The following is a 23,942-nucleotide window of genomic DNA, read 5'->3' on the forward strand; positions in this document are numbered from 1 at the left end:
AGCAAGGAAATATATAAACATGGCTGTTTACAAGCCAGTTGGAAAGCATACTAACCAAAAATATACATCACACTATCTTAACAAAATAATGTTTAATGATGACAGTTTAAGTTTGCAATTACATGACATTCTTGAACAAAATATCACTTCTACTTATGGCAAAAGATTTAAAACTGCAAAAACAAGCGAAGCATTTATTCATTTATATGCCATTTCAAGATGAAAAGCCCTGCCAAGGGCAACACTATAGTAGTGTAACACATCTTTCTTTCTCTTTTTTCTTTTGAAGAGCAGTAAAGGTAAAAAGAAGAAAAAACAAAAACAAAAACCAAAAAACCACGGCAGTATCTACATCTACAGGCAATATCTAATGATCAATGAATGTGCTACTGCAATAAATTTGCTTAAAACAAAGCTCTTCCTTTAATGGTTTCTACACAGCAGGCTCCTGATATGAAGAGGGGATGACTGATGCTGGCTTACAATATGGTTCTATAGTAAACTGTGCGAGTTTTACTATCAAATCACCTCTTATGAAACTCTCTTTCTGCCTACCATGCAATCAATTTAACAAAGATCTAAACAACTTAACAGTTCAAACATTCAAATAAATCCCATTCTCCTCCTTCCCATCTATGCTTATTAGAAGAATGAAAGTCACAAGTCACTGGAACAGTCTCAGAAATTGTTTTATCTGTTTACTTTTATAAGACAAGATTGCATATTGAATTCAAGTGAGTCAAAGAAAAACAGCAATGGCTTCACACTTCCACAATATGTGAGAAATGAAGACGAGCACCAATTCTAAGGCACAACACAGAGCTATACCTGACCTCAGGAGCTCGCTCACAATGTGTCTAAAAGAGCAAAAATAAAACATCATCTGCAAGAAATTTCACATCAGTTTTCTCCCTATAACAGAATACCCAGATCATCACACTGTGAGGTTTTACATAAAAGGAAACTGGTGGAAAGAAAAAGTCCATCATCCAGACAGAATAAACACTATTTTCAGCTTTATAATCTCCAAAACAAGTAGCTTGACATAAATCTACAAGGGAAATAAAGAAAATACAGACAGGAAAAGAAGGCAAATTAGAGAAGCCCTCTTTCCCCAGTCTAGCATTTCTCTTCTCTCTCCTGAAGTAAGACCAATTCAATCACACTCACATCACAAAATCAATATAGAAAGACAAAAAAAAGGTTAATGAACAATATAGAGAACACAAAGGAAATTAATTTGCAAGCTGAAAAGAAAGAACAAAACTAAGGATGACAGACAGAAAGGATGACAGATTGTATGACTGAAACTACCTCAGCTTTCTAATTGACAGGATTATATAAACAGGATGTACTGATATTTTTAGGAGCAGAAATAAGAAAGATACACCAACTGGTGCAACAGGTAATATATGATTCTGTAGTTTATTTTAAAATTGTGTTTAGAAAATGTAAAGCCAGTTTTAAATCACAGCAACACAATCACATATATTCAAAGAGATCTTCAGAGAGAGATCCTATAGTCAAACCCCCAGCTCAAAGCAAGCCTAGCAAGAACAGGGTGCCTGGGGGCTTTGTCTCGTTGAATTTCTCCAGTGATGGAGGTTGCAGTCTCTCTGGAATTTTGTGGGGTTTACAGTTTTTGAGTTTGTTTCTTTCTTTCTTTTACAGAGTTGCAACATCCCTCTTCTTAGTGTGCCCCTATTGCTTCTTGTCCTTCCATTGTGCCCCTGAGATGAGTTTGGCTCTGTTCTCATCCACATTCCCCAAACTGGTACCTCTCCTAAAACTAAACAAGTACCTACTCCTATTTCTCTTACTAAAACTTTAATCAAATAAATTATAATTCTTTATTTTTCAAAGGTAATCAGTCTCATATAAGCAGAGATATGTTTGCTGAAGTAAGCACCGCAATTTGTAATTTTTTGTAAAAATTTGTAATTTTTTTATCGGCAGCAGAATTTGACATATGCTCCCAACTTTTTTTGGTTTTTGTTTAGTACTAATTTTTGTATTCCACATTGCTTACCACTTGATGGTAATTCTACTATGCATTACCAGTAGAGAAAGAACACTTCTGCTGAAGTGTCAGAAATATAGACTTCAATTTCTTGTGTTAGGAATTGTTTTCTAGATGAGCAGTTCTCAAAGAAAGGGAAAGCACACAGTGGTGAGGTTTTACAGAGAAACATGACAAGAAGTGTTCACCTGCTGATTCTTCTTGAGAAAGGGGGAAGAGCAGCCATGGAACCAATCTGGAGATCGGGAAAGAAGCAAGCCCCAAGGTGTTTTAGGACTACTTATTTATACAAAATAGTACCATCTACACACAAATGCTCCAATTACACAGTGAAATCATCATATAATTCAGAACCTGAGATCCGAGTTCAAACCTTAAGAGGCTGACCACTACCAAAGAACAGTCATTCATAAACCATCAAGAATTCAGGTAAAATTCTCACAGAAAGGATTACCAACTACAAGGCTGTATCGGTGAGGCCCTAATGCATCATCTCATCTTGCAGGCTGAGGCAAAAAAATGCCTACTTGACCTTCCTAAGATGCCTGTATCAGCCTGGATTTTGACTGTCCTTCAGTGTCACTTCAAATCCTCAAAAAGGGAATTTGGCTACATCAAGGCTGGTATCTTTTGCCTGTGAATCTGCCCCTGCCTTTCTCTTCATCCTAGTTCTCAGAAATTCAAAATATATGGAAAGCTTTACTCTAATTTTACTTTCATCCTTCTATGATCCCTCTCACTTCACTGCACAAACCTTCTCTTTCCCAGCTATGATAGCAAATGATGTAATTGGAACACCTATCAACAGATAAATCAGTACCTTGTTACTCTTAAGGCCTATAAAGTTGGAATGTTTTGTGTATTTTTCAAACCAAAATATTCAATCCCTTCAACTGACAGTATATTTAAAACATGACAAGGTGTCCAAGGCAGCAAAAAACCCATTTCAATTTCATACACTGTGATATGTAGACATTAGAGCAGCTGTGTTTCTTCTATCTTACAGGCCGTATTACTAGGTCTTTATCTACTGAGACTTCACCAAGATGCTTATGAACAGTATTTTCAAGTCATAGAGAAATCAAGCATTTAATGGCTAAGTAAAAAAGGAAGAAAATTAAATTTAAAGACACAACTGCAATCTTTAAAGTTGCAGTTACATATAATCCAAAAGACAGAATGTGGTGACATTTACAAGAATATCATAGATACAATTAAGAATTCTATTTCATAAACCATCCAGCATTTTAATGAAAAAAGTTAATTCTCAATGGAATTTTAAAATGTAGATGAAGAAAAATTAACATGTAATTACACAGTGAAATTATCATAGCTTTATTTTAAAGTCAAAGGAGGGGAGTCTCCAGTATCATTGCCACTTCCAGCATCTTTTGTTAGTTTATTTTACACACTATTTTTATTTCAGGCTAAGATTTCTACATTGCACCAGCATAATCGCAAAATGTTAATCAACCATGCCTGACAGAATTCCCCAGTGACTTGCAGCAAGTGCTGATGCTTCCACTAATATCCAGTCTTGAGCAACTCACTTTTGTTAGATTTCCCAGGATGGTGAGTATGCTTTAGTTTCATCCTTCCATTTCCAGATCACCTCTCCATGATTTACAGAGCTGAGACTGCAGACAGAACTGAGCCTACATGTTCAGCTGCATCAGCTATGCACATCCATTTTGTTCAGTATCTAAAATCCAAGTGTTTCTCCAGCTCTGGGAACCAGACCCATACATTATCACTTCTGATCTTGGTTAAAAAAACAGAATCACTTGAAATTAATTTTAATGCTTAATATAAAGAGCACAATTCAAAAGCAGCAATGGATAACAGATTATGTGGTTTCCCTAACCGGATGTGCAAACTGACAACATTCAAATTAATAGCTGCAATATCCATTTAAAATATCTTTTAAGAAGCTCCCTTGACAAAGCAACTCCAAAATGCCTTGAACTCCTCTACAAAAAACCCAAAATAGTAGTGACCACACTAGATGCAGGAATTCTCAACAATGTCTGTCTTGTGATGAAACAACAAAACAAAAGTAAGGAAAAGCTCCAGCATCCACTGACATCTCATCAAGAAATTGCTACTTGTTTTTAAAAGCACAGATGCTGGGACATATACACTGGCTTTACCCTAAAAAGGTGGTATGAAATAAAGTCGGAAAATGTGTGCAGATGTATTTGGGGATACATCCTGAAGACTACTCAGAAAGATGTGGTCTGATTCCACGTTTATTTCATTTTGCTCAATTTACTATTTAATTATTGTTATTTAATGAACACTGTTCCCTCGGAAAGATGAGGGGTGGGTTTTGTTCATTGCACCCGGGTTCTTTTTACCCTTCCAGCCCCAGGGTGCCTGTCGGTAGAGAGGGCAGTGCTTACCTGCTGAGCCTGGTACCTCTGCTGGGCCTGTGACAGGTACTGTGCCTGGGGCGGCAGGTGCTGCGGCTGCGGCTGCTGGTTGTAGTACGGCTGCTGGCCCTGCTGGCAGTAGCCACTCACACCTTGCTGACCATACTGAGGTGGGATCTGTTGGAAGAGCCAAGCAAAGCAAACACATGAGTGGAAGCAGAAGGACGTGAAACCAAGCTATGTCCCACCCGTGGCAACCTCAGCAGAAGTGATATCCCCAGCTACACGCCTGACCCACCGCTCTGACCCCTTCCCTCAGCAGTTAATGGCAGCCCTTAGATCCTCTTGCCTTAGCAGGAAAAATAAGCTCCATGCTCTGCATAGTTACTCTTTCCTGGAAGAGCTTCTGGTGAAAATGCTACACTTCTGTAATGCCCACCCTTAAAACACAGAAGCAGTTATTTGAAATATTTGCTCTCCTTGGGAACACTAGTGAGGCAAATCAACAGAGGAATCATTCTGATGCGCTCACCCAAAAGGTGAATTGTGGAAAAAAGGCACAACTCTTAAACTGACATTGAAAGAGAAATGCCTTTTGTCTTTTTTTTTTTTTTTTTGAGCAATCAGGCGCTAATTTTAACTTAATGTTTTGCCCACAATACTCAGGTTTTTATTGTTTGTATTTAAGCTTTACACAAAAGTCTTGGGGTTTGGCAGGATTTTGGTTTTGTCAAATTCAATCCCTCTTAGTCTTCTCCCCCCTACTAAGATACACTTTTTAAAAAAGTAACAACAAAACAAAATAAGTGTTACACACCAGTTGGAACATGTATCATGTACTGAGAACATGCACACACTGAGAATCCGTTAGACCAAAACCAAGTCAATTACAGTGTCAGAGAAATTTTCTGCATTGATTTAGTCTGTAAGCCTTGTATCAATAGATACTGACATTTTCTCGAGGTATTTGAAAGAGCACACTTTCAATGGACTCCTGATATTGTGTTCAGATTTTCTTGATTTTAGGTACCCATGCTTTTCCCCAAAGACTGGAATTTAATTTCATTTCAGATGCAGCACATGACTTCTCCATTCTAGAATGGAGTTGGTCCTGCACATCCCTGCCCCAAGCAAGTGTTTCAAATACCTGAGCACATCCAAAATGCTTTGATCTCTGAACTGTTCCCACTGAGTTTCTGATACAATGGTAAATCTGTTTATTCAGCAAGCAAACACACACCTGTTCTACCTAAAGTTAATTCATTACATTCATTCAACAGTATTTGCTAAGTAATAATAATAATACCACAAATTTAAACACCTGCTCAGGCTGTTTTTATTATCACAACTTGATCTGCTCCTATTACTTCTGCCAGAAGTTGGCAGTCCTACCTCTTGGTTACTCCTAAGGTCAGCACTGTAACCCCACTCTTGCACTTGCTCTCTTTACCTTCACATCCATTTTTTTCCCCATCATTTCACAGGCAGTTGAATGTTTCTGTGACCAAAGCAGCCCTTTCTGACAAATACCCTCTCCCCGATGATGCATAAATGAGGCCTTTATAATGCAAACTAAAAAGGGTGTGTTGGAATATCATCAGGCAAAGAGACAGCTGGAGTCTGGGATCTGACAGAGGACCACATGGTGATTTGCCCATCATCTGCAAAGGTCACAGAGCCTGGACTGGTTCCTATGAAATGCTGAGGAGAAACCTATGTTGTGTTGCATCTGGCTTCCAGTTACACCGGGAAGAAAAGGACAGATAACCAGACAGCAAAATATGGGCTGCTAGAAAAAAAGAAAAAATAAAGAGAACTTGAATGCCCAGTTAACCAGATGGTAACAAAGCAAAATATCAGATGCATGAGCAACCAGAATATTTCTAGAATAAAGCTACTTGCACAGGAGAGCTGGAGTCCACCTGAACATAGGAGCCAGGTTACTGGTACATAAAGCACAAGAAAATGAAATTTTAAAATGAAGAGGGGATTACAAGAACACATGGTTAAAAAGTGTGGCATTGCTATGTCAAATGAAGACATGGAAATTCTGGGACGTCAAATGAAGATGCTGAGAAGAATCAAAAGAATGAAAAATGGACATGCAGTGACTGCAGAGTAGGTAGAGTGGCAATAAGAAAATATAACAATACATGGACTTCTACACAAAGAGGGGTGGACTGGATCAATTGCAAACAAAGCAGTTTGCAATTGATAGTAGTCATTTAAGAAATTTGGTAGAAAGGAAAAAATTGTGGGGTGAATAGTAGGCATCATCCTAGGATGCAAATTCAGGGAGAAGACAGCTAATAACAAAGTAACATTATATGCTACATAGCATTTAAAAACTAATCAAAATAAAACTCCACCTCACCACGCAGCAGAAGTCTGGAGCTTGGTCAGATAAAGAAGATTGAGTGCTGGAACCACCATGCATGGCTGGACTACAACAACACTGACAGCAGCACGCTAGCAAGATCAGCAAAAGGCATGCCGCAAGATTGATTAGGGGGAGATTTCAACTCCCCCCAGACAGACTGAGTAAGCAGACTACAAAGCTGAGACCAAAGCATCAGATAATTCTCAAAGGTTGTTCCATGGAACTGCTGGTTAAGGAGCCTGCATGAGGAGCCACTGCCTTTGGCTCAGTCCAGAGCAGCAAGAATCATCTACTACTGCATCCTGCAGCTGCAGAACCACTGTGCATCAGTGACCATAAAGGAGTTAAATTGAGCATCCCTACAGGAACAATCAAACCCAAGGAATCTACTACTGTCGTGCTTAACTTCAAAAAGTGTAACTACACAAAAAATGAGAAGGCTTGTTAAAAGGAATCTCAGACAGCTATGAGAAATAAAATCTGACTGACAGCATCAAAGCTGTTTAACAATAACCACATGGAAAGCACAGAAACAATATTCACCACCCATTCAGAAAGATTTGATAAGAGCAAAGGGACACCAGCAAGGCTCACTGCAGCTTTCTAGAGGCAAAAAGGCATCCCCTTCAATAAGCCAGCGCCAGGTCCAAATGAGGAAAACAGAAAAGACTGTAAACTCCGGCACTTCAAATGTAATAAGACAGGCCAGAAAGAACTGTTGGAACAGCTAGAAAAGGGAATCAAATGAGTAATGATTCATTTCTTCAAACACATCAGAAGTAGGAGGTCTGCCAGAGTCTGAAGTGACAAATGATGATGAAGGTATAAGGGGAGCTACAGAGAGCACAACGCCATCACAGAGAAGCTTAACAAAATCTTTGGCTCTAGCGTGCACTGTAGAAAAATCTTGGGGTGTTCCCATGCTGGAGTCCTTTGTGAGAGACTTGATAAATGTCTCTGAATCTGATGGGACTTTTCATGGAATAAAGTGACAAATGAACAGTCAGAAGTGGCTTGGAACCATAAAGTATCACTCCAGAGGTCTAATCAAATTCAAAAAGCTGAATCACTAATGACAATATACAGCCTGTAAATTGGAGCTGCCTTAGTAGGTGAGAATTGCAGTACGGCTTAAAAAGAAAAGTCAGAAATTTGAGTAATTTAAGACTACATAACACTGATGACTGCTCTGGACAAATCAGGACAGAGAAGAAAAAGATTCAGGGAAATGCAACAAGAATCATCATAGGTATAGAATAGTTTCCATAAAAAGCATCCATAATCCTTTGAGGATGGAAAAGACACCAGGAAGTAGGACCATGGTGTAAAACTACACAAGCATCTTGTCCAACAACAATTAGGATGCATTCAATAGCAGAAGCAAACTTCAGAACAAGAGAGAAACAGGTTGTCTAGTCACAGAGGTAGCAGATGTTCAGAACTCCTTGCCAAACTGATGTTTTGAAAGCTGAAAGTTTATGTGGGCTCAAGCAAAGACTGGACAAGTTCACAAAAGAGACATCCTCTGAGGGTTACCAAATTTATAGAGCCACATCTGGCTCAGGAAGTCCCTGAAGTGAAAATAGCTGGAGGCTTGAAGAGTACTGGGGGAAGTACCACAGGCTTGCTTTGTTCTGACTCTCCTCCAGGCATCCAATTAAAGCCTCCACTGGAGGCAGGATATACAGGGCTGCATGAACCCTTGATGTGCCCTGATAGAGCCAGGACTGCGTTCTCACCTCTTTGCAAAAGACAGTCCCCAGAGAAGACAATGAAACTTTGGTCCGCAAGATACTTAGTAACAAATACAAGCAACCTGAAGAGGCAATTAACACCTTGACTGCCAAAGCTCTGAGACTGCTCCATTTTCTTAAATATTTCCCCAAGAAATCTGCTTTCAGACACTGGTTTAAGAACGGGTACCAGGCTCTTCTTCTGAACTTATATATCCGTTACTTATGTTAGAATTTTCCTCCATATCCTTCCACTTCAAACTGTTTTAAAAAAACAACCAAACACCACCACCTAAAATACAGCAATAATCATAATGCTACATGTATGTTTGGATGCTGTTCTCCTCAGTGCAGAGAGTCATCACCACTGCCTTAGCAGAGCACTCCATGTAATGCTGTGGCTATTTAAATAAATTACAAACAACAACATGCAAATTAATCCACCTGCTTTACTGATGGGGATCACAAGATACTGTTTATGGACAAATGTTTATTAAACAGCATACAAAAAAAAAAAAGGTTAATTAAAATCTCCGCAGAACAAAACAAATCTAAAGCAAATTACTTACAATGCTTGGAGTGAATGACCCAAGCATCCTCTTTCTTCATAAACTAAACTCTCCCTTCCCTTCTCCCTCACACTCATATTTTTTGTGGCCACACAATACAGGAGATGAGAATTTGGCAAATTTCATCGTGCCTGTGGTAGTGCAGACATTCTGGGGATGGCTGAAGACAGGTCAGACCTGAGTTTGAATCTATTTCTAGGGAAGCACAGAAACTGTAAGAATTACTTTGGACTACTATCTGACTTGCACAGTACAAATAGCATTATTTTGGGAGAAGTATGACTGACCATAACTGATTACACCACTCTGAACACAAACAGAGAAAGGATGAGAATAGAAGGAACAAAACTGGCAGCCAACATGAAGAGATGGGGTAAATGCAATTAAACCTATACCTTAGCCCATTATCTTTAATTCTTGTTTGAATAAGAGATCTGGTGGCAGGCATTCTTTTCCCAGGTAATACCTTGATAGAAATGGAAGTTTTAAGCAATTTTTGCAGGCGCAATCCATGACTGATGTCAAAGAAGAAGGATCATTAGACAGCATTAGAGTCATTATAATAATTTTTAAAATTAAAATGTAACAAAATTAGTGTGTTAGCATAGGTACACTAATAATACCAGCAATATGCAGCTACTGCCCTTTTACACCTGATGGCTAAATCCAGTCAATAATGGAAGAAGCTTTACATAGTCCCTATCACAAAAAGCTTTGGGAAGTCGCTCTGGGATCCACCTGAACACATCAGATACCATGGACATGCTCACTACAGGGGAAGAGTCCTGGCTACATCCTTGCTTCTCCTGGGTGCACAAAAAGTGAGGCATGATACTGGCTATCCATTACCCTGGATGATATTGGTAAAAGGCAACAACACAATCTGGAAGCTGTGGACCACATGTCATGATATAAAAATCTGGCTTGATCAGCATTAAGCCTGGCTTACACAAAGAGAAGAAAAACTGAACTTCAGTTCAGTGGGTGCCAACTTTGCTGAGGAACAGTGAGACAGAATATTGTGAAGCAAGTACCATCCTGAGTAATATAATCATCAGTAACATTCCACTTTCTTAGCACCTGTAACATTGTAATTACATAGAAATTAGAATTTAAAAATGTATAGTGAGGGGCATTCTCATAAAAATAAAACCCTACCACCTGGTACTTTAGGAGTAAAACAGCGCATTCCTTCAGTTAATGAAAGGTTACAGTACTTAATTCTAATTACTTTAATTTTACAGTGATCAATTCAGTTATAACTATAAAGGAAGATGTCACTCAGTTACTATCAAACCTTCAAATAAAACACTTATGATTCCTGAAACAACTTCTGCCTCAGTTTTAGATTTCCAAAGTCAGACCTCTGCCAAACCCTAAGTATTTTCCTCCAAACATTCAAACCATGCACTTCTCCATACTTTCCAACAGAAAGCTATAATAAGAAACTAACTCCTTGACTTTCACACACTTAACAAAAAGGTCTGGTTCATATCAAAAACTTTCAAATTCACATAAGCCCAGGTCTTCATCTGTATGTTTAGCTGAATTAGAGAAAGAAGAAAAATATAATATGCTTATACAGCATCAGGAAATCCTCTGGCACATGTTCAGTAGAATATTCTGCCACAGTTAGGGCAGCATGCTCTCCTGTCTCAAATCAACGTGTTCAACCCCAGCATGCTTGTGCAGACAGCCTTAATAAAGGCTAAAAATCCTTGAATGACAAAAAAGAAAAAATCTAAAAGGAAACAAGGAAGAAAGCTGGGTGTTAATGTCAAGGCTATTAATCAGAGATAGATTTGAATCCTGATGCTATGGCATTTTATTCATACATTCTATAAATTCTATTACTTCTTATCACTTAGCTTTGACCTTTTGACAATACACTGGTCACAATGTTCACCTGTGTTACTGTCTTTCTTACACTGCTTGCCTTTACACTGAAGTATGAACTTCAACATCTTATTAAGAGCCTTTAAAATATTAACACTAGGCCTGATACTGGTCCACCCTGTGACCCAGAGCAAGGAAGCAAAGGCATAAAAAGCATGTTTCTGTGCCACAGAACAATAATCCCCATTCCAGAACTTGCAAGGTAGTGGATTTTGCAGAGTCATTAAATGCATGCCTATGTTGAAGACTGCAGTGCAGCACACAGATCTGCAAACTAGCTCAGATACTGGCAGGAGCCTACACCAAAAGCTGTGCTCAGCTAATTTGCTGTGCTCCACAGAAGGGTGAATTAGGTCAAAGGGAGATCCACACTTTGTAGCCAGACTGCTTCTTGTACACAAGCCAGTTCATTAAAAAAGGTAGCTCAACCATCTTCAGAAGTCTGCAGTCTGCAATGCAGTCATACTCAGTACTACAGAAAGGACAGGACTCACACAGACGCCTGTAATCCCCTTTCCCCCACGAAGTACACGGCAGCACAATTACACCACTTGTCAGTGCCATGTATACGGCATCACATATGTACCTGTCACAAGGTGCTCTCTACATACTGCCTTTTACTGGAGCTTAAATCAAAGGAACATGAGCTAACCAATTATTAATACAGGCAATTTCCCTCTCCTAAAAAAGCCCCAAACCAACCCACCAAAAAAACCCACAAAAAAGTGTAAAAAATCTACTAAGTTTACATGATTAAGGAACTCCCCAGTCAGAAAATACTGATGTTAAAGTTCCAAAAGCAACATTAACTGAGCCATGTTACACATATATAGCACCTTCTCTTTCTGATTTATGTTGTCAAAGGCATTTCATAAAATACAGAGGATGTGAAATGTGGCTTAGTTACTGTGGCTGCTAGAATCTTATCATTTATGTTTTCTGACTTCTTAGCTGTGCAACCTTCACATCTTATTAACATAGTTTTTTGCATAGATTGTAGTATGGAATAGTACTTATGTTTTATGTATTGACATATTTTTGATGTACTGAGATTTTGAATAAGTTTGCTATTCTTCATGATGAGAGCCAAATAAATAAAGACTACTGCCACAAAATAGTCAATCATTTATACGGAAAAGCAATATCTCTCCTTCCAAAAAAGAACACTTTGATTCCCCTGTCAGAAATTGATGAAAACTACCTCAGCTGTAAATGCTAAATCTATGCCAATATCACAACCACCTCCCACTCCCACCTTCCCCTAAAAACAACAAACAAACAAAAATAAAAAATTTGCATCTTTCAGATGAGCTAAAATTAGTTTCAAGGGAGAGGTAAACAGCTGAGTCTAGAAACAAAAGGAAGAAATTTTTCCTCCAATAGTGTTGATTTGCACAGTGCATTACAGCTTGAACTAATGCAACATTTGGTCCATTCTGCAAGTTAAGGGATGAAAATATGATAATCTCCAGACAGAGATTTCCACATTGCTTTATTTATGCTCTCAGACCGACACTATAGAGAAGACTAAAGATTTGCAACAGAATTCTTTTTGGAAGTGCTATTTGATACACTGCATTAGAGAGAAATAGAGAGAAATCATAGTGCCTACACACACAGACACATGCACACACTCTCAAGTGATGAGTCAGGTAAGACATCTATTTTTATACTCTGCTTTCCTTCCTTTTTTTAAAAAAAGTGATCAAAAGAACTGAAAGGAATAATGTAATCTGGTTAAGTAATAGATTTCCACTTTACAAACCAGCATAAGGAAAAGCACATCACAACTGTCACAAACTGATCTCTGGTGATTCTGATGATTGCAGCTTCAGTAAAAAACTTGTAGGAAACCTCATCTCTTGCTGTGTGAGTAGCATGAAATTCACCTATGAAATGCCAGCCATTACAGAAAAATGCAAAAGCCTATATTTAACTGATTTTTAATCATATAACAGATAATTTATTACAGGGCACTTCTTGAGCATCCACTAATGGAATAAACAGTGATCTTTGATCCTCAAATCCTCTAGTTGCCATTATTTTCCAGGAAATCTGTAACAATTTTGACCACTATATCTTAAATGGTGATTAAAATAAAATATGGTTAAAAAAATACAGAGAAACATATTTCTTCAGACAAATTCTGCAATGCCATTCAAACCTTCTAAAGCAGAGAACACAAATGAGAGGTATGGGCTGAGTTTGAATAGCAGGTAATCCAGCTGCATGAATAATCCTCCAATTTTATGCCTTTATACACAGAGAGACCCCTAACACTTAAATACTGGAGACTGAAAAATCCCTCAGTAAAATAGCTTTCACTCTACATTTCTTCTGGCACATAGTCTTGGTAGGAGGAAAAATTGCAAACATTCTTTAATCTCAGCAGTAAGAAAAGGCAGAATGTGCACACACCCTGTTTATCATTGCTTCCCTGGCATCTTGCACACCCTTGAGTTTTCTTTCTTTCTTCCAGTCTTTTGAGAGAAAAGGGTGCTTTTTAATTAATTCATGTTCTCCTCCAAAGATATCAATCTTGATGAATACTGTCTTTACCATTCCTAAACTCAATGGCTTTCAGAACTAAATAATTTGAGATCATTCAGAGCTCTTTGCCGTATATCTTAAAACAGCAGGAGAAGAATATAAAATATCTTCCACAGGGAGCAATGCACTCTTAAGCAAGCTAAGCCTTTCTCTTCTTTCCATCTAAACTTGTCCAGTTCCACATAGGGCTTCACAGACCCTTCAAGTGCACACCATCTTTCCCTGACAGCTCTCTTCTTCCTTTATTGCTATCCTGCACCTGTGGAGGAACAACCCCAGGCACCAATATATGGTGGAGACCACCCAGCTGGAAAACACCTTGGCAGAGAAGGACCTGAAGGTGCTGGTGGACACCAAGCTGAACATGAGCCAGCAATTTGCTCTTTCCACAAAGAGAGCCAATGGTATCCTGGGCTGCATTAGACAAAGCACTGACAGCAGGCCTGGAGAGGTGCTTCTGCTCTACTCTGGAGGACTGTGTCCAGCTCCGGGCTCCCCAGTACCAGGGAGACATGGACATATTGGAGAGAGTTCAACAAAGGGCTACAAAGATGATTAAGGGGCTCATGCACCTGTGCTATGAGGAAAGGTAAGAGAGCTGGGACTGTTCAGCTTGGAGAGGAGAGGGCTCCAGGGAGGCTGAATAGCAGCCTGCCAGTACGTAAAGGGACTCTAAAAGAGAGCTGCAGAGGGCTTTTGAACAATGGCATGTACTGACAGGACAACAGGCCATGGCCTCCAACTGAAAAAGAGAGGTTCAGATTAGGTATTAGGAAGGAATTCTTTACTGTGAGGATGGTGAAGCACTGGAACAGGTTGCCCAGGGAAGTTGCGGAAGATGCACTTCCACATCCCTGGAAGTGCTGAATGAGGCTTTGAGCAGCCTCCTCTAGTGGAAAGTATCCCTGCCCCCGGCAGGGTGGTTGGAATTTGATGATCTTTAAGGTCCCTTCTGACCCAGACCATTGTATGACTCTATAGTTCAGTTTAGTAGTGTCTTAGTACAAAGTTATCTGCAAAGGGGTGCATGCAAGTTCTAGTCTTTAACAGAGAACCCCTCTGGATTTGGCCCAGGCACCTTTGACAAAGGCACCGCATTTGAGTTAACCCCCACAAACAGCAGACCAGCAAGTCATCTTCTGTTCTGGTCCTTCTCTGTGTTACAGGATATCATTCTTTTAATCAAGAAAAACTTGCAATGACAGAGTAGATTTAGAGCTCTTTGTGTTCCCATTATGGATTTGAATCCCCAAGTAGTGCCCACAGCACAGGAGGTTGGTCAAGACACAAAGAAAACGGGATGACCTCCCATATCTATCATTTAGGTTCAGCAATATCTGTGATAAATCTAGTAATTTGTACAGTCCAAATTCTTCTAGTTTCTTCTATTATAGCAGGATCAAAATCATACTTTTCATCTGGACACTAAAAATTCCCCACAGCAAGGAATCCTGAGGCAAAGAGAATGACTGGCTGAACTAACGGTAAGAAAATGTGATTACATCTCTACCCATCCAGGATAATTTATTATCCTGCAGCATAGCATTAACTGCCTAAGATCAGGATCCCATTCCTGTGGCACAGTTCCTCAATATTCTTTTGAGGGTACTTATGCTGGCTTAGAAAAACAAGAAATACAGAGCTACTCCTATCAGAAACCCTTCTTCTTTAGATGAATTTGACCAAAGTGCACCACCAATAAAACCAAAACCAACCAACCAAAACAATTTTTAAAAAAAGGAAGAGTAAATATTTTCTGTGTTGGCTTTTCTTTCCTTTTTCCTACTGGGAACAGATAAAAACCAAGTCAGCCTCTTAAATAGGAGTACTTACATAACAGCTGTGATTTCAAATATTCCTGCAAGTATTTTTAAAAGAAAACTTTCAAATCATTCCTTGTAGATACAGAGTTCAGATATTTGATTTATTCCATTTCTATTATTTAATTTGACCTATTACTTAGCACTGGAAAACATCAAAAGAACCCTGACAGAAACATCAAAGACATCTATCTTATAAATTCATAGCTGAAACCATATAGCACATCATAATTTTTAAAATAATTACAGTTTTATTATACTCAAAATAAGATGATTATTGTAAATTATTCCTCATATCAGTTACCACAAGTAAGTTTTAGAAACATCTGCTAAATGTAAGTATCTGGATAAAGTTAATCCAATTCATGTAACATTATACTCAAAATGGAACAGAAAAACAAACAAGAACCTTTAAAGTCCTAACATCACTTATCAAAAAATTACCTGTTTTTGCTTAATTGAAAATAGCCAACTTAAAAAATCTATGAAGAATCAACCACCAAATTCATACACTCATTCTACAAAACTACTAGATTTTTTTTTAATTAATATTGCAACTAAATTTAACTCAAATATCGTGCTTCGTCTTTTAATGTTCATAATACCTACTACTCTTTCCAAGCATCCAAGCATCTCCAGTATATCCATGCATGGCTCCTTCCTTTCTGGAAAGCTCAAGCCCCCCTTCCCCCAAGTCTGGTTGTTTTGGGATATTATCCTGAACCTATTTTGTTTAAACATTCACAAAACAGATTCTTACACTCACAAGAAAATGCTTCCTTTTCATTTATGTCCAGACTGAAGTAATATCTATCTGTACACAAAATTAACACACAAGTGTATAATTGTAGTTTTATGCTCAAGTGCCCCAATTATGCACTTTGAAACACTTTAAAGGATCCATCAGGAACATTCAATACCTCCAAACTGTAAAGTCTTGAGGAGTGTCTTTTGACAAGACAGCTGCATTATGGAGAAATCTTTCAGCCAAAAACAAAGAACGCAATCAGCTTTGGGTTTTTTTCCTCCAGGATACTCTGGCTGTAAAGAATGGTGGGACCTATCCGGTGCAGTGCACTTTGCCACAACTAAGAGACAAGTAGGAAACTGAATAGCTTGTTTCGCTTTTGTGTAATATGTCCCAGGTAAGGCCAAAAGGCCCAGCCTCCAGATTGTTTGAAAAGGTGATTAAGGAAAGGTGATCAAGAATGTTTGCAACAGACAAGTGAGGACCCTACACCTTCCTCACTTCAGCCCCAAGTCAACTGGAGCTCCACACACACTCTTGGTGAACATTCATCCTCTGCCTTCTCACATCTTACAAAATACTTTTAAGAAGCAGCTTGTTCAAAAAGGGAGAGCAGGAGGTGACTGTCAACAGTTTTTTGTTACATAAATAAATTTCTCTGCACATGTGGTGAAGAAGGGAAGTCTATGTTAACCCATCTGACTTTGCACTGAAATGGGTTACAGGTGCTCACACGATGCATTACACTCTTTCACACAGACTGGTGATAAACTTGCCACATCCTTCATGTTATAGTTTATGAGAACCACTGGTGGTGTTCGTGGCAGGGGGTAAGTGGGAGGATGTCTCAGCAAACACAAGAGAAGAAGACAAACTTATTTCACATGACAAACACATACCAAGTTCTTAATAAATATTAAGTGAGGAAATCAGGAGTGGTAAAAACAGTGTAAGAAGAAGGTAGATAATTCATTACATTAAAATATACTAAGAAAAGTGCTTCAGGCTGACCCAAAGATGGTTAAGTAGTGAGGCCATGTTAGCAATGGTTTTCTAGAGTGGAGGACTACAGGCTGTCCCTGAATCTGTGTGATTCCTCAGTAAAACCAAGACACAGTAACTTACACTGAGAAAATGCAATGCTCTGTGCAACTCATGTGGGATTTAGCATCAGGTGTCAGGGGCATGCAGTCACTGTTTGTTGACCATGAGCTAAGAGATAAGATGAGCCTATATGTGAGCTCAAAGAGTGATCACAGGTACCAGGCAGAGTGAGACAAAATTCCAGCTGTTGTAGTTCTTTAGTGGGGCCAACAGAATGCCAAGTTCTTCCAAGGGTGATGGAAAAGCCACACATTTTCAGGAAGTTACCATTCAAAGCTGTTCTAGAAAAAACATGCCATGCAGAAATGCTCCCAAGCTACTCATCCAATGCACTGTATGGGGCTCTTGTCTCACAGTGCCCACCTCTGCAGGCTGAGGAGCTGTGCAAAGAAGAGGTCTCCTGACAGCAGGCACCATGAAAGGCACAGTGTGGGTTGATCACATTTAGGACAATGCTCCAGAGGCAAAAGCACTGGTCTACAGCTGCAAGCTGATCTGTCTGCTGCCACAGAAGCCCCACTTCTTCACCCACCCTGTCACTTCTCCCTGAAACTCCACCAAGGGTTCTGCCACACTCAAATAGCAGAAAGACAATGGGCAGCCTTCTGCTGCCTCAGCACACCAAAACAATTCAGCATGGCCAGATGAACCCAGCAGCAACAAGAGGGAAGTGGCACTGCAGGTACCAGCTGGGTTGGCTTTGGCTGCTGTTGGAACTGCAGATTGTTTGGGTTTCGTTTTCCATGGCTCTACTCATCTCATGAATCCAAATCCATAATTCTCTCTTTCCAAAAAAGCACCCCATGTGCAAAGTAACAACTTCCAGCTCTCCATGCAGGGCCCTGCTAAGGGAGAGGTGCAATGAGAAAGCTGCTGCACTACCAAGTGAAGGTACAAAAGAAGCCTCTCCTTGACTTTCCAGGGAGGACACTGGCTTTTCACATCTCCTCAAACTCAAGACACTCAAATTTTGCCATAAAATTTAATCCACTTTAAGCAGAAAATAGTTCATTGCTGCTCTCACCTAGAGTGACATCCAAAGGAAAGTAGTGATACAGGGAGGGGGACATACAGACAATTCTCTCTCCCTTCCTTACAGGAAGCAAAAACATATAATGCATTTCAGGGACATTCTTAGCATGAAAGTGCAAGTGGGTAATGCCCATTTAGATTAGTTCTTGAATATTATTAGGGCAATGATCACTTACCTATATTGGTAGTTAGGTATTTTAACCTATTGTTTGGCTTGGCAAATCTTCCCCTGAGTACCAGTTGTACTTTAGTGGCTACAGCGTTGTTCAGGCAAGAGCTTCTATGATTAAATTAAGCTTCTGATTTTGTAGTTGCATAACTATTTAAAATATTTCAAACAATAGGTCAATATTTCTCAGAAGCTGTATATACCTTCCAAAGCACAGAGTTCACACGTCCTGGAGAACATGCTTTTAATCTTAAAACCAAGTATTTTCATTACTTAATTGGCTCTGAAGTATATAATTTATTTTTTTTTTGATAGTATAAAACTAGAGAGAAAAGCTTAGGAAGCAGCACTGTCTGCTTTGGAGGGAGTACTTACCCATCTGCCCTTCTGGCCAGAGGTTTAATAGATTTCTATTTTTATAAAGGACATAAGGGGAGGGGGTGGCTCCATCAGTTTCCTACAGAAACCCAGCTGCCAAACTGGATGTGCCAAAGGGGAATTTTAGGGAATTTTAAAGAGATAACCTCTGCTGAGACTGCAATGTCAGCTTTGTAACCTCATGACTGGAACATGTGCAGTGAATGCTGGATTGAAAAAGCTGTGCTATGGGAGTTAGAAGAAAGAAAAGGAGAAAACAGGAACAGCACAAACTGAGATTATTACTCTGTGATGAGAAGAGGACTGGAGCTAAAAAACACTGCTAGTTCACTGTGAAAAAATACATCTATAGAGTAAGCTCACTTTGATTTGAGTATTTATTGATAACCTTTGTGCACTTTCCTTCTCCCAGCCCTAATATGGCCTCTGCATTTTATGCTAATTCTGTTGTTACATTTAGCAGGTCACTTGCAGCATATTTTAAACAACACATGGACCCAAACTGACCTCTGGTTTAAATGTTCAGCACAGAAATTGTGGGGTAGGGGTTGAGCAGGGAATAGGAAGGGGAGAAGAACAGGAGCACTGCCAAATAAAGGCAAATAATAAATAAATGTTTAAAAAATTAAATAAGTGGTGCTTTTTCGATCTAATCCTTCAGCTTCTACTCAGCTTTTCTTGCATGTTGAGACAAAACTAAACTAAGTCCCCTTACTTCAAATTATCAATTTTTTTAAAAATTTATTTTACAGGAAATAGACAAAGAACTATGCCACATATTGCTATTTACTCACTGAGATCTGAATGCTTGAAGAAATTTAGTATGCTAAAGAAGCTGTAAAACATTTGTGATTCTAAACTAAGATCAACATTCAAAATGGTAAGGACAGCCAAAAAACCCACACAAATAGAGCAGCCACAAATACCTTCAAAGGTCTATAAATATGTATTATCAACTCTTACTTTAGGACTAAAAAGGTGAAATTAGTAATTTGCACTCAGACAAGTAAATTTCTATACTAAATTACAGAAAGGGAAGTCTCTTATAGGTAGGACCCCATTACAAAACACTTCTGATGTCCACCTGTTTTCTTCTGCTCTTCATATATAGCAGTGTGCTTGCAGAACCATCCCTTTTACTACATTTAAAATAGATGAGAAAAGATGATGTCATCACATTTCACCTAGAAGAGAAGCAGTAATAAATATCCTTTTGCAGTGAAAGCAGGAATGCTTTATGATAAAATATAACAGCTCTTTAAAAAGAAACATTTCAAAGTAACAGGAATGTTAGAAAGGTAAAATAAATTAATAGCCTATGTTGTTAAAAACTATCTACAAATCTTTATAATCCAATTCTCTCAACAGCTTCGATATATGGTGAATGTCATTAAATTATCAATCTAAGAGAAAAATCTGTCTTCAAACTTGAAGATATATATCCCATTTAGCCTAATATTTGGGAGTTTTAGAAAATATTTTTTCACATTTTGGGTTAGTGATGGGGTTTAGGGAGTGTTGCTTTCTTTTCTTTTAAGGAAAACTGTCAACTGAGAACCCTTAAAAAAACCAGCTACAACATCACACCATAAGGCATACGCTAATAAATGCTATCTTTAACTAAATGTTAGTTTGCTTCACTAGTGTTTGTTCTTCTTTCTGGGCAGCACTTCATTGAGGATCTGCTCCCTTGAGGAAACATAAGCTGCTTCAGTGCAGTGTATCTCAACATCTCTGCAGAAGAAAAGGCATGTAATCAAATAATTAGCAACCAGTGTAACCATTCTGTGCATCAGAAACAAAAACCTAGACAAGCACCTCTCTTTAAAAACACTGCCTCCTCTGTTGCCTCTAACTGATCTGAAAATAATATTATTTCATCTTCAAGTCAAAAAGAAAACAACTTCTTACACTGCAAGTGGCTTTTCCATTGCCTTTCAGCAAGAAAAGCTTTGCCAAGTCAGAAGATTTTTGCTCTCTCAGAAAAAAAGTATTTCTATGATGTATTGTAAATCTTTACCTCCCTCAATTGGGAGGTAGGTTTTTATGCCTTTCAAAATTTATTATGTCTGCTCGACTGTGCTTTCCTAAAGATCCCTTTCAGCTTCTGTTCCAACTAGCAAGTGAAAATTCTCTCAAGTGCAGTAATGTAAAAGGAGTAGGAAAGAAATTCAGGACATGAACAGGGCAGACACACAATGAAGTGCAGTGCTTTGCACAGCCCTACAAAGCATATTATGGCTCAATTCATGGAATACCTGAATTCAAAGTACTTGCTCTATGGATCTTATAATTTATTAAATTTGATACTATAAATAAAACCATGAAGTTAGTCCCAGCTGAAATGCTCACATTTCCGAAGAAACCCTACAAACTCAGCAAAATCTTGAGCCTCTTCTATACATCTTTCCTAACCACATCCTATTTATTTCCATTATGTGTGATTCAGGTTCCAACTCTACAAACTACTATGTAATTTAAAATTTTAATTGTAAGAGTAGTGCCACTGAGCTTAACGGGGCCAATGCCACTAAGGCAACCAGTGATGCACACATTAACCTATTGAGCTGAGGGATTTAAACCTCAATATCCTTGGGGCAAGGAATATGGCTTTTCCTACATTTCACAAAGCAGCACATATTTTTTGCTGGAAAGCAGGAAATAAAGATTTCAGTTTCAAAATTTTCCTATTACCAGCAAGCCCAAAGAGAAGAGCAGAGAGCCCAGAAAAAGCTCTGCAATATGTCTGACTAAAAGGATCTCCACAATGTTCCATCTCATGATGGTAGTCAGGAAAGGTTCCTTCCATACGAGATGTGATAAAAAAAAGTTGGGATTCACTGGAAAACTAATCAGAAATCAACTTTTCCTGCTGCCATTCTTAGTAATCTTTTTCTAGTTTTGTCTAAAGCAAAAGACTATACCTCTATTAAAAAAACAAACACAAAACCAAAACCATTTTCAACCTCCACTGCATTCTTCCTGCTGTTAAGCTTATTCAGTAAGTAAAAAAGGGAAAAAAAAATCACACACAGATGCACTACCAAATTCACCATCAGAGAAACAAGCAATCATTAGCCTAGCAATGACTCCTTCTCTGATATTTCAGTACATATAAACTGCATTAGATATTCAACACTCTTTCTTCAATAGCAAATTCAGCCCTCATGTGCACAAAGTGCAGTAAATTCTCTAATAATTATAAGAGTGCAGGACAACCTTGATAATTTTAATTACTGGGAAGTTTGTCTTGGATTTCTAAATATCATCAGTAACAAGGTAAATAAAGACACACAGAAATGGAAGCCAAGGCTGTTTTAGCAAAACTGTATCTTACTAATACATTAGAATTGCAGGGTTTGGTTTCGTGACCAAGTACGAGCAAGTGTATTTCACTGACTTCTGTAAGATGAATTGATTATTACCATGACATTTCAACCACACACAAAAAAGAAAGGTGACACTGCAGCAGAAATGTGCTATCAGTTCAGCAGCAGTGATTTACAGAAAGAGCTTTTCAAGTTTATACTAACAGGGTTATTTCATGAGCTGAAAATAGTTTTATTCCCTTATGTCAAATAACATTTATGTATCTGTAATGTGCACCATCCCATAAAAAGGGAGACATGAAGAAAAACATGACTTTACAGACATGACTACCATCACACAGTATTGCTTTATAAATAACGCTGAAGTAAACGCAATCTGCATATAAATAACATTTCTTATATTGACTGTTAAATATATTGACAGAACCAAACAGCAGCAAAATGTTGCTTATGGTAAAAATCTCTGCTTTTATTTTAAAGATATAAACAAAATATTTATTTTTGTAACCATCAAAGCAAGCAGCTGACTTTTGATTTTGTCCGTGAGGAGCACGTATCTACAAATAAAGGAAGAGAAAAAAATCCCCAACATGGTAGAGGAAAAAAAAGACACAAGTGAGGTTTCACACTATTGACAAGGCTTATAATCCAGAAAAATCTGCCGTGTTAGCCAAGGCATGGCAACATAGCATTTAGGCACATAGAAGAGAAATGCTTGTAAATTCCACGGGTCCAATGAGCAGAGCCACAGTTTTCATAATTTTATCATTGTGCTCCACGGCTGAGCGGCTGTCAGGCCAATGGCAAGGCACAGGTTCCCATTTGAATGACATATGGGTTCACCCAACCAGAGAGATGTTAGAGCATTAAATACCACAAACAGACAGGACAAGAATACAAAAAGCCAAATTAGCGCCTGTACAACGGCGTGCTCAGGCAGGGATCTGCCTGCTCCAGCCCAGCACCTCTGCCAGGTCCCCCAGCATCAGGAAAACCAAGTCCTCCAGGTAACAGCCTCTCACCTCATAAAACTCAAAGACACGCTGAAAAATTATACTTCTGAGTGTGGCGGGAAAATAAGAAAATGTGTATTTTTAAAACACTGGGAAATGTAGACTTAAGACATGTGGGGAGTGAGAAGGGAGCAGGAATTATTCTTTCCCACAGTATTTCTAAAAAAGTGCCATGGAAAATACATTTTACCTTTGTGAAAAGCTGTTCTTCAGACAGAAGTGTTTAACATGTTATATAAACATGTTATGCAGTGAAATGTAAAACACAGGGGGATTTTCATCACATTTATTGCATTTGTTAGCCAAAACATAGTAGTCTTGTAATCACTGCCATTGCTGTAGTAAAACACTTCAGTAATATTAACAAAAAAGTGCTTTCAGACAGGCTTGTCGAAGGGGAAAGAGATTATATGTGAATAATTTGGACCTAAACAAAACAACAAACCCAAATAAAACTCCCAAAGAACTGCAGATGAGCATGCAAAAAGAGATCATGGGGCTGATTTTAACTAGCAATTCACCATCCCTTAAAATTTTCTTTTATGAAAAAACCAAACCCAAGTCACATAAATTACCTAACATTGCGTAGGACACAGGTGTCCCCTCTCTGTACAATGGGATGGAGCAACACATGAACCACACAACACCAGCAGGCCACAGGAGAGGTTCATAATTCAGAGAATTCAATGGAGGAGGAACTGATGGAGAAATTGCATTAGCAATTTTCAGTCCAAGTCAAGCTGTTCACCACGATGGCATATAATGAGCACCGCCTTTGCACAGCAGGATTTGCAAAAGCAAAGGCAGAGAACAAGCTTTACTCAGACTG

General features: G+C 38.6%; 1 protein-coding gene across 4 annotated transcripts in view; it reads right to left on the minus strand.

The window, feature by feature from the left end:
- Window positions 1-23,942, minus strand: part of ARID1B (AT-rich interaction domain 1B) — a 324,781-nt gene that overhangs the window by 239,479 nt on the left and 61,360 nt on the right. For all 4 annotated transcript variants that reach the window (XM_071434924.1, XM_071434914.1, XM_071434939.1 and 1 more), the window contains exon 3: window positions 4,423-4,569. In XM_071434924.1, coding sequence (XP_071291025.1) covers window positions 4,423-4,569 — 147 coding nt within the window. The remainder of the gene's footprint in view (window positions 1-4,422; window positions 4,570-23,942) is intronic.

The sequence above is a fragment of the Agelaius tricolor genome, unplaced genomic scaffold, assembly GCF_023055355.1.
Source record: "Agelaius tricolor isolate 1412-34295 unplaced genomic scaffold, bAgeTri1.0.p SCAF_1, whole genome shotgun sequence".
In the NCBI taxonomy this organism is placed as follows: domain Eukaryota; kingdom Metazoa; phylum Chordata; class Aves; order Passeriformes; family Icteridae; genus Agelaius; species Agelaius tricolor.